Source organism: Thalia democratica, chromosome 7 (genome assembly GCF_965202585.1).
Source record: "Thalia democratica chromosome 7, ktThaDemo2.hap1.1, whole genome shotgun sequence".
Lineage (NCBI taxonomy): Eukaryota > Metazoa > Chordata > Thaliacea > Salpida > Salpidae > Thalia > Thalia democratica.
In genome coordinates, this window is record NC_139171.1 from 41221085 (window position 1) to 41232118 (window position 11034).

The following is an 11034-nucleotide window of genomic DNA, read 5'->3' on the forward strand; positions in this document are numbered from 1 at the left end:
TTTGATAAAAGATAGATTTTTTGCTTATGCACTAATAATTCGATACACAAAACAGTGGTAAAGTATTGGCATGTGGGGAATCAAGTGGCGACATCTCAATAATCGAATGTGATACTCTCAATGTTAAACACGTTCTTTTTGGTGCTAAATCGAGTAATATTTGCCTACATTTTCTTGATGAACTGTTCTTGATGAGTGGACACTTAGATGGAGATCTGGTCGTTTGGAATGTAGATAGTATGTATTTTTGATACTATTTAATTTACATTCAGACTATATTTGTAAACAAATACTAAACATTTATTTTTAAAGTATAAAAGGGTTCACATATATTTTAAAATTTATTAGTCTTTAATTTTTTCTTACACCTTAGATCTTAACTAGTATTTTTTTCTGTTTCAGCTAACATAAATTTTTTGTTTGTAACATATAACTGATGGATAAACAATTGAAGTTAAAAGTGCAATAAAAATTAAAAACTTCAGATTGTTTAAAAAGAGCTTAAATAATAACAAGCAATAATTCGTAAACAGAAGGGTATAAGGTACGGCGATTAGAAGGGCACAAAAAGGAAATTACAAGCATTGCTTCAAGCACAGCTAATTCTTATGTAGCAACATCGTCTATGGATGGTAAAATGAAACTTTACCAAACCAGGCTAGACCAAAGCGAAGTGATTGGGCCAGTTTTAACCATAAACTCTGAGCGTAATTCGCCTATAAACAGTGTATCATTCCATCCTACTGTTTTAAAAGCAGTAGTTGGTACATGGTCAGGCTGCATGGAAATTTTCGAGCTTAAGAACGGAAAAAGAGTAGCCAAAATTTGCTATAATGGTACCAATAACTCGGTAAAGCATAATTTTTGTTAAAATATTTTTAGTAAACTAAACTAGCTAATTTTTTACTGTACAATTATTATAAACTATATAACTTAATTTTACTTGTGTTAACGACTAAATATATCCAAAGATTAAATGTTGAAATTTGAAGTGTTCTAAAATTATTATTAAACAATTTAAATTAATTAAAATCTTCAACCTTTAATTGAAACTATTTTAAACTAAACTTAATAAGCTTATAAATAACGCGTTATTGAAAAAAAAAGAAACTAACTTAAACTAAACGCTCGAAATGTCAATTCAGCACATAATTCTAAAATGAACATGACAATGCAGTACTTTGCTTAATAGTTTTGTATATGTGTAGTAAATAAAACACAAAACAATTTTTTATTGTAAGTTTTTTTGAAATCAATACAAAGTGTAACCAACAAACATTACGATGCTAAAAACTGCGCTGAAAAATTAAATAATGTTTTTTTTTTACATTAATTAATAATATAGACTTTACTTTGAAAGATTTTTTTTTCTTACTCTACTTACTATTTTAAAACATGTTATATAACTTAAAATTGAACCATTGTTTGTAAATTTCGTACAGTTCTAAAAGTAATCTAAATGAAAAAGTGATGAGCATTTTTCTGTTTTATACACTCAAGTACTTAGTTGTGAGTGACTTACTTTGAACTTACATTACAGTTTCGAGATGTTAAGTATTCTCCATGTGGTCGATTTATTCTAGCCAGTATTTTATACGAAGATGGTGTTCGTATATGGAACGCTGACAGTGGGGATTTCATTCGAAACATAACACAGAACTCAAATGACTATCTTGACAACCAAATAGAGTTTTTTGATTTTAATAATAACCGGAATGACTTACTTGCTGTCGCTGGTATTAATAGGTATCAAGACAATACCTCTGCAATTCGTATATTTGAAAATACGAGTGGCTCTGTAACTGGGTGTATTCGAAATGTAACAGAAAACAAGGTAACTAGTGTATCTTTATATTTTTTTGTTAGTATATACTTGTACTTTGCACGAGAGTAAAAAAAAAACAGGACAAAAAAAGTTGCGGACTGAGGGTAAGGGTTAGGGGTAACAGTGGTAGTAAAATAAAATCACTAAAAAAAAAGATAATTAAAAATAATGTATAATAAAAAAGAAAGATAGGATATAAAATTCCCCCCGTGCAAAAGTGTCCCTTCGTGCATATTTGACTACTACCCATATGAAATAATCTTATAATTTAAAACATAATGTTTAAAAATAATTATTTATCAGAATGACACTAGTCTGAAGTCTGCCGTTTGTTGTTGTAAATTAGATGATAATATTTTTATCGGATACAAAGATGGAACTATATGCCAGTACAGATGTAGTTCTAAGAATCGTTCCTATTATTCCATTAGACCTTTCTCTGCTGTTGTGTAAGTAAATCAACTATATAGTAACTCATATTATAATTGTCAAGTTTAACTATGTAATTTTTATGTGTTTTTTAAAACTTTTTGCTTGTTTTTAGATTCATCGAAGCACTAGCTGAAAGAAACTTGTTAGTGGTAGGATATAGAAATGGTAAAGTAAAAGTAGTTGAGTTTTTTCAAAATGAAAATAAAGCACCCCAACTATACTGCGAAATGGAAGGAAATTCTGGTAAGTTTGAAGTTGTTTGTTAAGTAATTATTTGAACAAACGAAGTTGTGATTCTAGAATTTATCAATAGTTGCAAACAAATTACATGTCTCTCTACAAGTTGAATTTGAACGAAACCTTAAAAACGTTTATTAAACAACATGTGTAGCTCCTAAAGAAATGTTTGTCTATGGTTTAAGTATTGAGTTGAAATAAGCGAAAAAAAAAATCATCAAAGCATTCTACATTCGCTGAAAAAAAAATATTGAAATATGTCTTTCTTAATATATTTTTTAATAAATAATCATAAAATGTATGACGATAGCTTTTCCTAAGTTGATTAAAGCAATGCTTCTCAAAGTGCGCACAAAAGTGTGCATTTAAGTTGTATTACTGTTCATAGAATTTAGGTGAGAAGGATCTAGATAAAAAAAAAAGTGTAATAACTAAAGCTCATTATAGTTGCCCATAACAAAGTATGTATAATTTAATTACATGTATAGAATCATAATATCCCTATTTTAGTTGTAAAAATTTGTTTATAAAACTGTCTAATTTGCCTAAAAACTTCCTCAAATATTTAATTATGGATAGCTCTTTCAAATATTTAGAAAATTTATTGAATTAAAGAAAATTTTATAAATATAATTAATACTAGCATTCTTAAAGTCATATTGTTCTTAACAAAGTATTGTTAAAGTAACTTCTTACATAGCACAAAAATAGTTACTTATGATAATACAGAAAGGAAGTTTAACAGCGTCACTATAATATTTAAATCAATATAAAGTAACTTAAAATTATTAAAAAGAAATGACCATTTACTATATTAATTAAATACAAACAGTTAAAGTGGTTGTAAGTTACATACTACACTTGTAAAATTTAGTCTTTTATTATATATCTCGAATAGTACTAATTAAATAACTATGTGTACTTTGCAAACAATAATCCATCAAAATTTATAACTATCTGATAAGCGCTATTAACAAATTAGTTGTATAAAATTTTATATAAACTGTTGAATTTTACTAAATTTTTTACTTAAGCTTTAAATTTGTTTTAAAACTTAAATTTATTATACTGCTAACTTTTTTCTATAATTACTTGAATATAAAATTAAAACAAGACATTATAAATATTTAATCTATAACTTTAATTTTCTTTTATGTAAATTTAAAATTTTCAAGTTTCTCAAATCATCCTTCTGTTGTGTCAAACATTGTTTAATATTTTTAGTTTCCAACCATCTAATGTGTAAAAAAATTTTACTTCAAAAAAATAACAAGCTTTTATTTTATACTCAATATTATTGCTTGAAGTACTTTCAAATGCGTCGTCAGCAAGCCATTAAAATAATAACAGTTGATTTTTTATTTGCTTGCTGTGACAATGCATTTGAGAGTACTTCAAGCAATGATAATGAGTTAAAACTAAAATGTTTGTTGATTTTTGTTAAGTATAATCTTTCATCAGGTGATACACAATAAGATATTAAATCTTGAAGATCTAAACAAGCAGAACACGTCGCAAAAAAAAACATTTTTTTTCTTATTAATTTTACTAAGTTTTATGTCCTTAAACTAATAAACAAGTTATTTATGCCTGAGTCCAATTTTTTACAATAACTCATACTTACGTGTTATACTTATCATAACTAATAAAACTCTATACTTGATAACTAAACTACCTAATGATACAACTTGATCTTGTTTTAAATTGCATCAAAATAAAAATTAGCATTGTATTTTACATGACAAAAACTAGTTACAATTCAAATAAAAAAGTAACTTCTAAACTCTATTCCTTGACTTATAGTTAATGAAACTTGAACTGTTAAAAAGACTAACAATTATTTTAATATAAATTGATAAAAATTGTTTCCGGTAAGCCATTGCTTTTTGTAAAGTATTTTGCATTTGGTTATTTTAAGCTACTTAAAAAAGCTTAGCTGATTATCATTTGCAGATAAACTTTGCTGTGGATTATTAATAACAAATAAAGAAAATTCTGAGGAACCCATCATTGTGACATCTGGCTTAAGTGGTCTTGTGAATGTTTTCAAGCTAAATTCACAAAATGTTTATGGAAAAATTCAAATACGGGATAGTTATTGCATGTGTTTGGATTATTTTTATGAAGAAAACTTAGTTATAATTACTGGTTAGTTTGCGCGCAGTTTGTATATTACCATTTCGACAGAAAAATAACTCAAAATTTTACTTAAAGAGTTTATCACTTAAAAGACTTTTTATCTCCTGTACTAAAATATTCTGAATGTGTCCTTCTCTTAAAATTTATTAAAAAAAACACTGTTTTGTACTATAGGAGGTAAGGATGGTAGCATAAAGTTTTGGAATTCTCATGAGGACTCCAATGGTAGTTTGGAAACTAATTGTTTTGAAAATATTGAAAATGCTCATGCTGATTGGATTACCAAACTTAGTTGCGTTGAAAACAATGGCAGTCTGTTATTGGTTAGTTATGTTTTATGTTAGCTTTACAATTTGAAAAATAAATCAAGCGTTAGTAATGAAATAATATATACTTGTTTTAACACTTATGAAAACACTAGGGTTCTGGCTGCCATGACGGTTCTATAAAAATTTGGAAAAAAAATGAAATTTGGTCTCAAATGTTTCATTTAAATCGTTACCATAAGTCACCTATTTGTATGTTGCTACTGAATGATGAAAATAACATTACTTCTTCTGATATTGAGGGACGAGTTTGTCATTGGTACAGAAACACCCCAATCCCATTGATTGAAACGGACAAAACATGCGGAAATTTAAATAGTATACACGTCTATTCAGGTAACATTTACTTACAATGCAAACTAAATTTTATAGAGTTATTTCTTTAATTTTTTTTTTATTAAACTTATAATGTGAATGTTGTTAATTTATACGATTTTTTTACAAAACTTGAAAATAGATTCTGAATTTGTTTCTCACGCTTCAGAAGAAAATAATCCTGGGTATACAAATATAAAAGACTGGGCTAAAAATGTTGATCAAGATAACTGGCTTTTGAATCACAATTCTAATTTAGCTAATAGAAGCAAAAATGAAAGTAAGGTACATTTACCAAACAATATTTTGCTTGTATCTGAAGATGGATGTTTGAGAATATGGTCGAAAAATGTAGTTAGTAATTTTAGTATTTAAATAGCGCAATAATGTTATAATTTTAAGTAATAAAAGTTTAACTAAGTCTAAATTAAAAAATTGAACGACATAATTTTTTTAAGTCGAGGATTTTTTATCTAAAAAAATAAAAAAAGAGATTTATCTACTTCTTGAACAAAAGTTGCTTTCATAATTTTAAAAAACTAATCGCTTGCACTTAAGAAAAAAAGATAAAATGATAAATATATACTCCGGGTAAGAAATCTAGTAGTGCCTAAACAACTTTTTTAATTCATTAACATATGTTAAATAAGTTCAGAGTGTATTATTATTGTTTAGAAATTTTTATGCTTAATAAATGTTTTATTTGTGTACACGACAATTCCAATTTAATCGACAGATTCAAAAAAAAAAATTATGCTAAGCTTGGTATTAAAATTTTTTAACATTTTTTGAAATTAGTAAACTTTTTGATGGTTGAAAACTTAAATGTGTAGTACACATTGTGTACTTGTAATTTTACTTTAGAGATAACAATATAAGTTCTCGCCCTAATAATAAGGAGATTTAGTTTATTTGAATGATCTATTTGAATTAGACTTTATTAACCTACTGAGAATCTTTTTTGAATTATTTCAAACGAGTGAAACATTGTTTTGAAAATATAAATTGAATATTAGCAGTAAAATTTGAGTTGAAAAACTAAAATGTTGAAACTTCTAGGAAAGTAGGCTTGCAACTTTACTAACTGAAAGTTCACCAACAACTAAAATGAGTATTAGCCAGTATCAATGCGCCTCGGCATCTTCAAATCGTCTTATTTGTTGGAATGTTAATGACTCTATCAGTTCATCAAGGTTAGTTTTTTTAGTAATAACTCCAATATTAATATAATAATAATATTAACTCTTTCTAATCCTCTTTCAATTTTATAAAGTTGTATCTCATAAATATTTAAGTTAAAGTTAAGTAAACTAGAATAATAAAAACACAAATTATAAATAGTTAGTTTGGTATTTAAAAATGATAATTAAGTTTAATAATTAAACCCGTTTGTTTTAATTGCTGTACAACAACATTATTGTCATTTATTGATTGTTTTTCAAAAAGTTTTTTTGATTTTTTACATAGTTTCTCTTTTAAAATAGAATTCAAGCTAATCAAGTGTTTGTTTTTATTCAAAGTTTTCTGAATCAAAGTTGTTCCAAGCCAGCTGCAACTTAATAATTTAATTTTTAACTAGTTTGCTTTTTTTTTAAGATTAATCCTAAAGTCAAAGTACAATAAAAACAATTTTTTTGCTAATGTAATAAACGCTTATAAACAAAAACTTTACTTTTTTTTAAAGTTAATATACAAGCTTAAATTTTCATCAAAAAGTGACACTAATAAAAAAAAAAAAGTAAAAACGTTTCATGCAATTTTTGGCCACATTTATCAGTTATGCGGGTTCACTAAAAATTAATTAATTCAATTAAGCCTTATTATATATATATGTAAATATATCTAAAATGTTAAGTTCAAAACATGTACTACATATGTTTCATAAAGCTTATTGTTTTAAGCTTCAACTTCACATTTTGCATTAATTTGTTAAAGTCCTTTAATTTGGCTCAGTTTAAATTGACTCAGTTAATTTATTTCTATTTCTATTTATATATATACATATCTATTTATACTTCATTTTATAAAAAAAAAATTTGTCAGTGTTTATATTAATAAATCAAATAAGAGTGTATATCAAACTATATTATTTTAGTTCTGAAGACCGAAGACTAATTAAAGATATTAGAGTGACAAATAAGTACATAGGTGTATTACATGATGATACGGATTCAATAAGATTTTTCAAATGGTGTTCTAACTCCTTAAAAATTATAGAAATCGAAGACGTAGAGTTAGTTTGTAACTAAAAAAACTTTTTTTAATATTTGCACTTGAATAGTTGTAATTTAACATTATGATATAAATAATTAAAATAAAGTCGAAAAACTGTAAAATTACCTTTTCATCTACTTAAAAAATTATCTTAAAATATTTTTATGTAGTAGTGAAAACTAAGCTCAAGTTAAATGTTTTTTTCTGCAAGTTTTACAGTGGATATTTTCTATCTATTTATAATGAGTACCTAACTATGCTATTATGCTATTAGAGTATTTTAAGCTTATTGACTTAAATAATGTAACTTCAAAAATGGCACTGATGAAAATCATAAAAAGTATTCTGTTATAATTTCAAGTAGGTTCAAATCGAAAATGCGTTTAAGTATAACCAATAAACTTTTTATATGCATAAAAAAGTTCATCACTAGGCCTTTAAGTTTAAATATACTAAATTCGTTAAATATGGTTTGCTATTAAGTTTTTATAATAATTACTGATGCATTAAACAAAATCTAAGGCAACTTGAAAATGTTGTTGATAAAAGCAACACAAAAAATCTTAATATAATGACAAGTAACTTTTGTTTTTTTGGGAAAATTTTTGAGTCCTAGATCTACTTAGAATCTAAAACAAAGATTATAAATTAGGCACTAGTAAGTCTATTTTTAAAAAGTTAATTTAAATAAAAGTGTTTATAATTAGTACTGATCTTTTATACCTTTTTAACAAAGTAATATAAAGGTACAGGCCGTTAAATAATTCCATAATTAATTCTACGAAAAAAGTTTTCAAAAATTAAAACAGTTTTTTTCTTATATAAGTTAAGTTGATGCTTATAAAAATTGATATTTTAATTTTGTTCGCTTAAAGTTTATTTCAGAAAATATTAACATAAATATTTGTTTTTAGCTGTATAGCAGAGGTTATTACTGATTTTGAAAACCATATGAAAAAGAAGTTGCAACTTCAACACGAGTTTGAAAAGAAATTTGAAAATTTTGAATTTCCTGAATTTGACCTAGATATTAGCATTGGTACTTTTTTTTTTTACGTTTAAAAATTGTATACTTAAATTTTGGTAATTTATAGTTCTATATCTTTTTCGGATTCAAGTTATTAAAATTTTGGTTTAAAATTCTAATTTTTAAGATAGAGTAACTGACAATTGTATTAATTGATATTAATCAAAAAGATAATTGAGCTTACTAACTGTTTTATTTTTTAGTTATAGAATATATTTTAGCTCTTAAATATTGACGTTGCTTAATAAATAAATCGTATATAGTTTTCAAAGATACCTAAACTTAGATTTTATATTTATGTTCGTGTGTTAAATCAAATTAAAAAAATTTAGATCTTGATTGCAAGTTAATTCAATTTTCTTCGAAATTTATCGTGCTGGTTAATTTCAACAAAGAAAGAAAAATCTATTTATACGATGACAACAAACTGAAATCACTAGTAAGTATAATGAGTTTACTGCAACGAACTTTTGTTTATTTTAAGTGTAAAAAATAAAAATAAAAACTGTTTGATTTTTTTAAGTACTGTTTTAAACTTAAGTGTATAAGATTCAATTTTGTTTGTTGATTACAAAAAAGACATAAAATTGATTTTTTTTTGAAAAGTAAAGGTATGTAATCCTAAATTTAATAATTATTGGTAGCGTCTACTAATGTTGGTAATATCAATGTTGGATTAATTTTCGAATAAAAACATAAGTTGTACTCCTTAGAAAAATGTTAAAGTTTAAATAAACAATTCACGTATAAACTATATAAATATTTAAATGAACCTATAAAAAATCACACACCCAAAAAGGTATTAAAGTATAATTAAAAAGCTTCTGACAATATTTAAGATAATTTAACTATTCTTTTGACTATTGAATTATATACTTACTTTTATACACATGTTAGCTTATAGTAGATATTTTTTTCTAAACCTAACGTGGAAATTAACCTATAAAGGAAGTCATAAACAAAAAAAGAGTACTAAATATTGTAATATTTCGTATATATTTACAGTACTGAAATTAATATAATTGTAATTAAGTTTCTTCATATTCAAAGCTGTTTTTTTCTAACTAAATATTAAACTTTAGAGTAACAGTGAAACTAGTATCAAAGATTTTGATGTCAGTGAAAATAGTGTTGTTACATGTGATGGAAAGTTGTTGAAAATGTGGAAAGTAGTTAATAATCAGGTTTTATAAATTAAACAACAAATTAAAATTAAATAGAAAGTGTAATTTAAAAAAAAGAATATTATTAGTAGTTATATTTTAGTTTCATTATTTAAACCCTGCTAAGCAATAAATAGTAGTTAAAATGTTTAAAAATGTTTTATTTTATTTATTAAATATTTGTCACATTTTTTAAAGTAATTTTCAAAACTATATATTCTTTTAGCTTGGTATTGAACTCTTTTTAAGTAATTTTTTTTATCATGTTATATTAATTTTCATTCTGTACAAAACTTAATATCTCATGATTAAGATGGCATTATATTTGAGCTATGTTTTTTAACAGTTTTCCTGTTAAAAAAATATTCTATTACTACTGTGTTCTAATTAATTTACAACATTGTACTCATCGCTAAAATGAAATATTTACAGTTGAAACAAGTTGGACAGTTTCTATCTGAAAGCACTATTGTGTGTGTGAGTTTCCTGAATAAAGATTTTATAATTTATGGAAATGTTATTGGTTCGATAAGTGTTATTAAATGCTCTTCGTCTTATTTCGTTATTTGAAGTTTTCCATCGAATTTACACTTTTATCCAAAAACATAGTGTTTGTACTGAAATATATTTTTGTTGAACTGTAAATTCTGAATCAGCTTTTATCAATTCATCATAGAATCACATAAAAGTTGCAATTTAATAAAGGTTATACTAATTTGCAATACTGTTATTTTTTAGTTTGTTTTTCTACCATTAAGTTGTAATATTATACACATTCCATCTTTTGAGTATTATGTTTGCTAATACTGAAAAATTTGTTTTAAAAATTGTTATACTTCTGTTTCACGTGAATCTTTCTCAAAGTGTAAAATAAAAGTTAAGATTTTTGCAAATTTCATTTTCTCTATGTTATTTTTCTACACTTCGTAATTTTTTTATTTTTTTGATCTTTAAGCTTAAATTTTATTTTAGAAGAAAAAACCCAATGTATGTACTTAAAATTAGTTGTTAGTAAAACAAAAACTTAAATGTATCAAAAACTAACATCCTTATCTTTTTTATAAGTTAGAATACAATGTTTTGATAATTTTTTCAGGTGAATAAAAACCAATAATTTTTAGATTTTTCTATTCGTACTGAAAGTATAGACTGCACTGAACGTCCATCAACAATTTGCGAGACAGCCTTCTGCCATTTTCGTCGTATAAGAAGTCGTTAGCCTAATAATGATGAAACCAGTAGTAGATTGTCTTGAAAAATTTTGATGCGGTGCAGTCTAGTGTTGATTATGTAACAGCGAAAACATTTCAGCCTTGCTGAAGACCTTCAAAAAATTGCCACTAGCCTATTGAAACT

General features: G+C 25.1%; 1 protein-coding gene across 2 annotated transcripts in view; it reads left to right on the forward strand.

Moving 5' to 3' along the window:
- Positions 1–10563, forward strand: part of LOC145841081 (telomerase protein component 1-like) — a 36324-nt gene extending 25761 nt beyond the window's left edge. The window contains exons 30-44 of one of the 2 annotated variants that reach the window (XM_082948448.1): positions 56–237; positions 534–850; positions 1541–1834; positions 2129–2274; positions 2370–2500; positions 4448–4642; positions 4808–4956; positions 5055–5295; positions 5417–5628; positions 6334–6467; positions 7370–7507; positions 8403–8527; positions 8848–8954; positions 9598–9699; positions 10111–10563. In XM_082948448.1, the coding sequence (XP_082804574.1) occupies positions 56–237; positions 534–850; positions 1541–1834; positions 2129–2274; positions 2370–2500; positions 4448–4642; positions 4808–4956; positions 5055–5295; positions 5417–5628; positions 6334–6467; positions 7370–7507; positions 8403–8527; positions 8848–8954; positions 9598–9699; positions 10111–10248 (2611 nt within the window). In that variant the 3' untranslated portion in view covers positions 10249–10563. The remainder of the gene's footprint in view (positions 1–55; positions 238–533; positions 851–1540; positions 1835–2128; positions 2275–2369; positions 2501–4447; positions 4643–4807; positions 4957–5054; positions 5296–5416; positions 5629–6333; positions 6468–7369; positions 7508–8402; positions 8528–8847; positions 8955–9597; positions 9700–10110) is intronic. The other variant, XM_082948449.1, reaches the window with a different exon arrangement.
- The last annotated feature ends 471 nt before the right edge of the window (positions 10564–11034 follow it).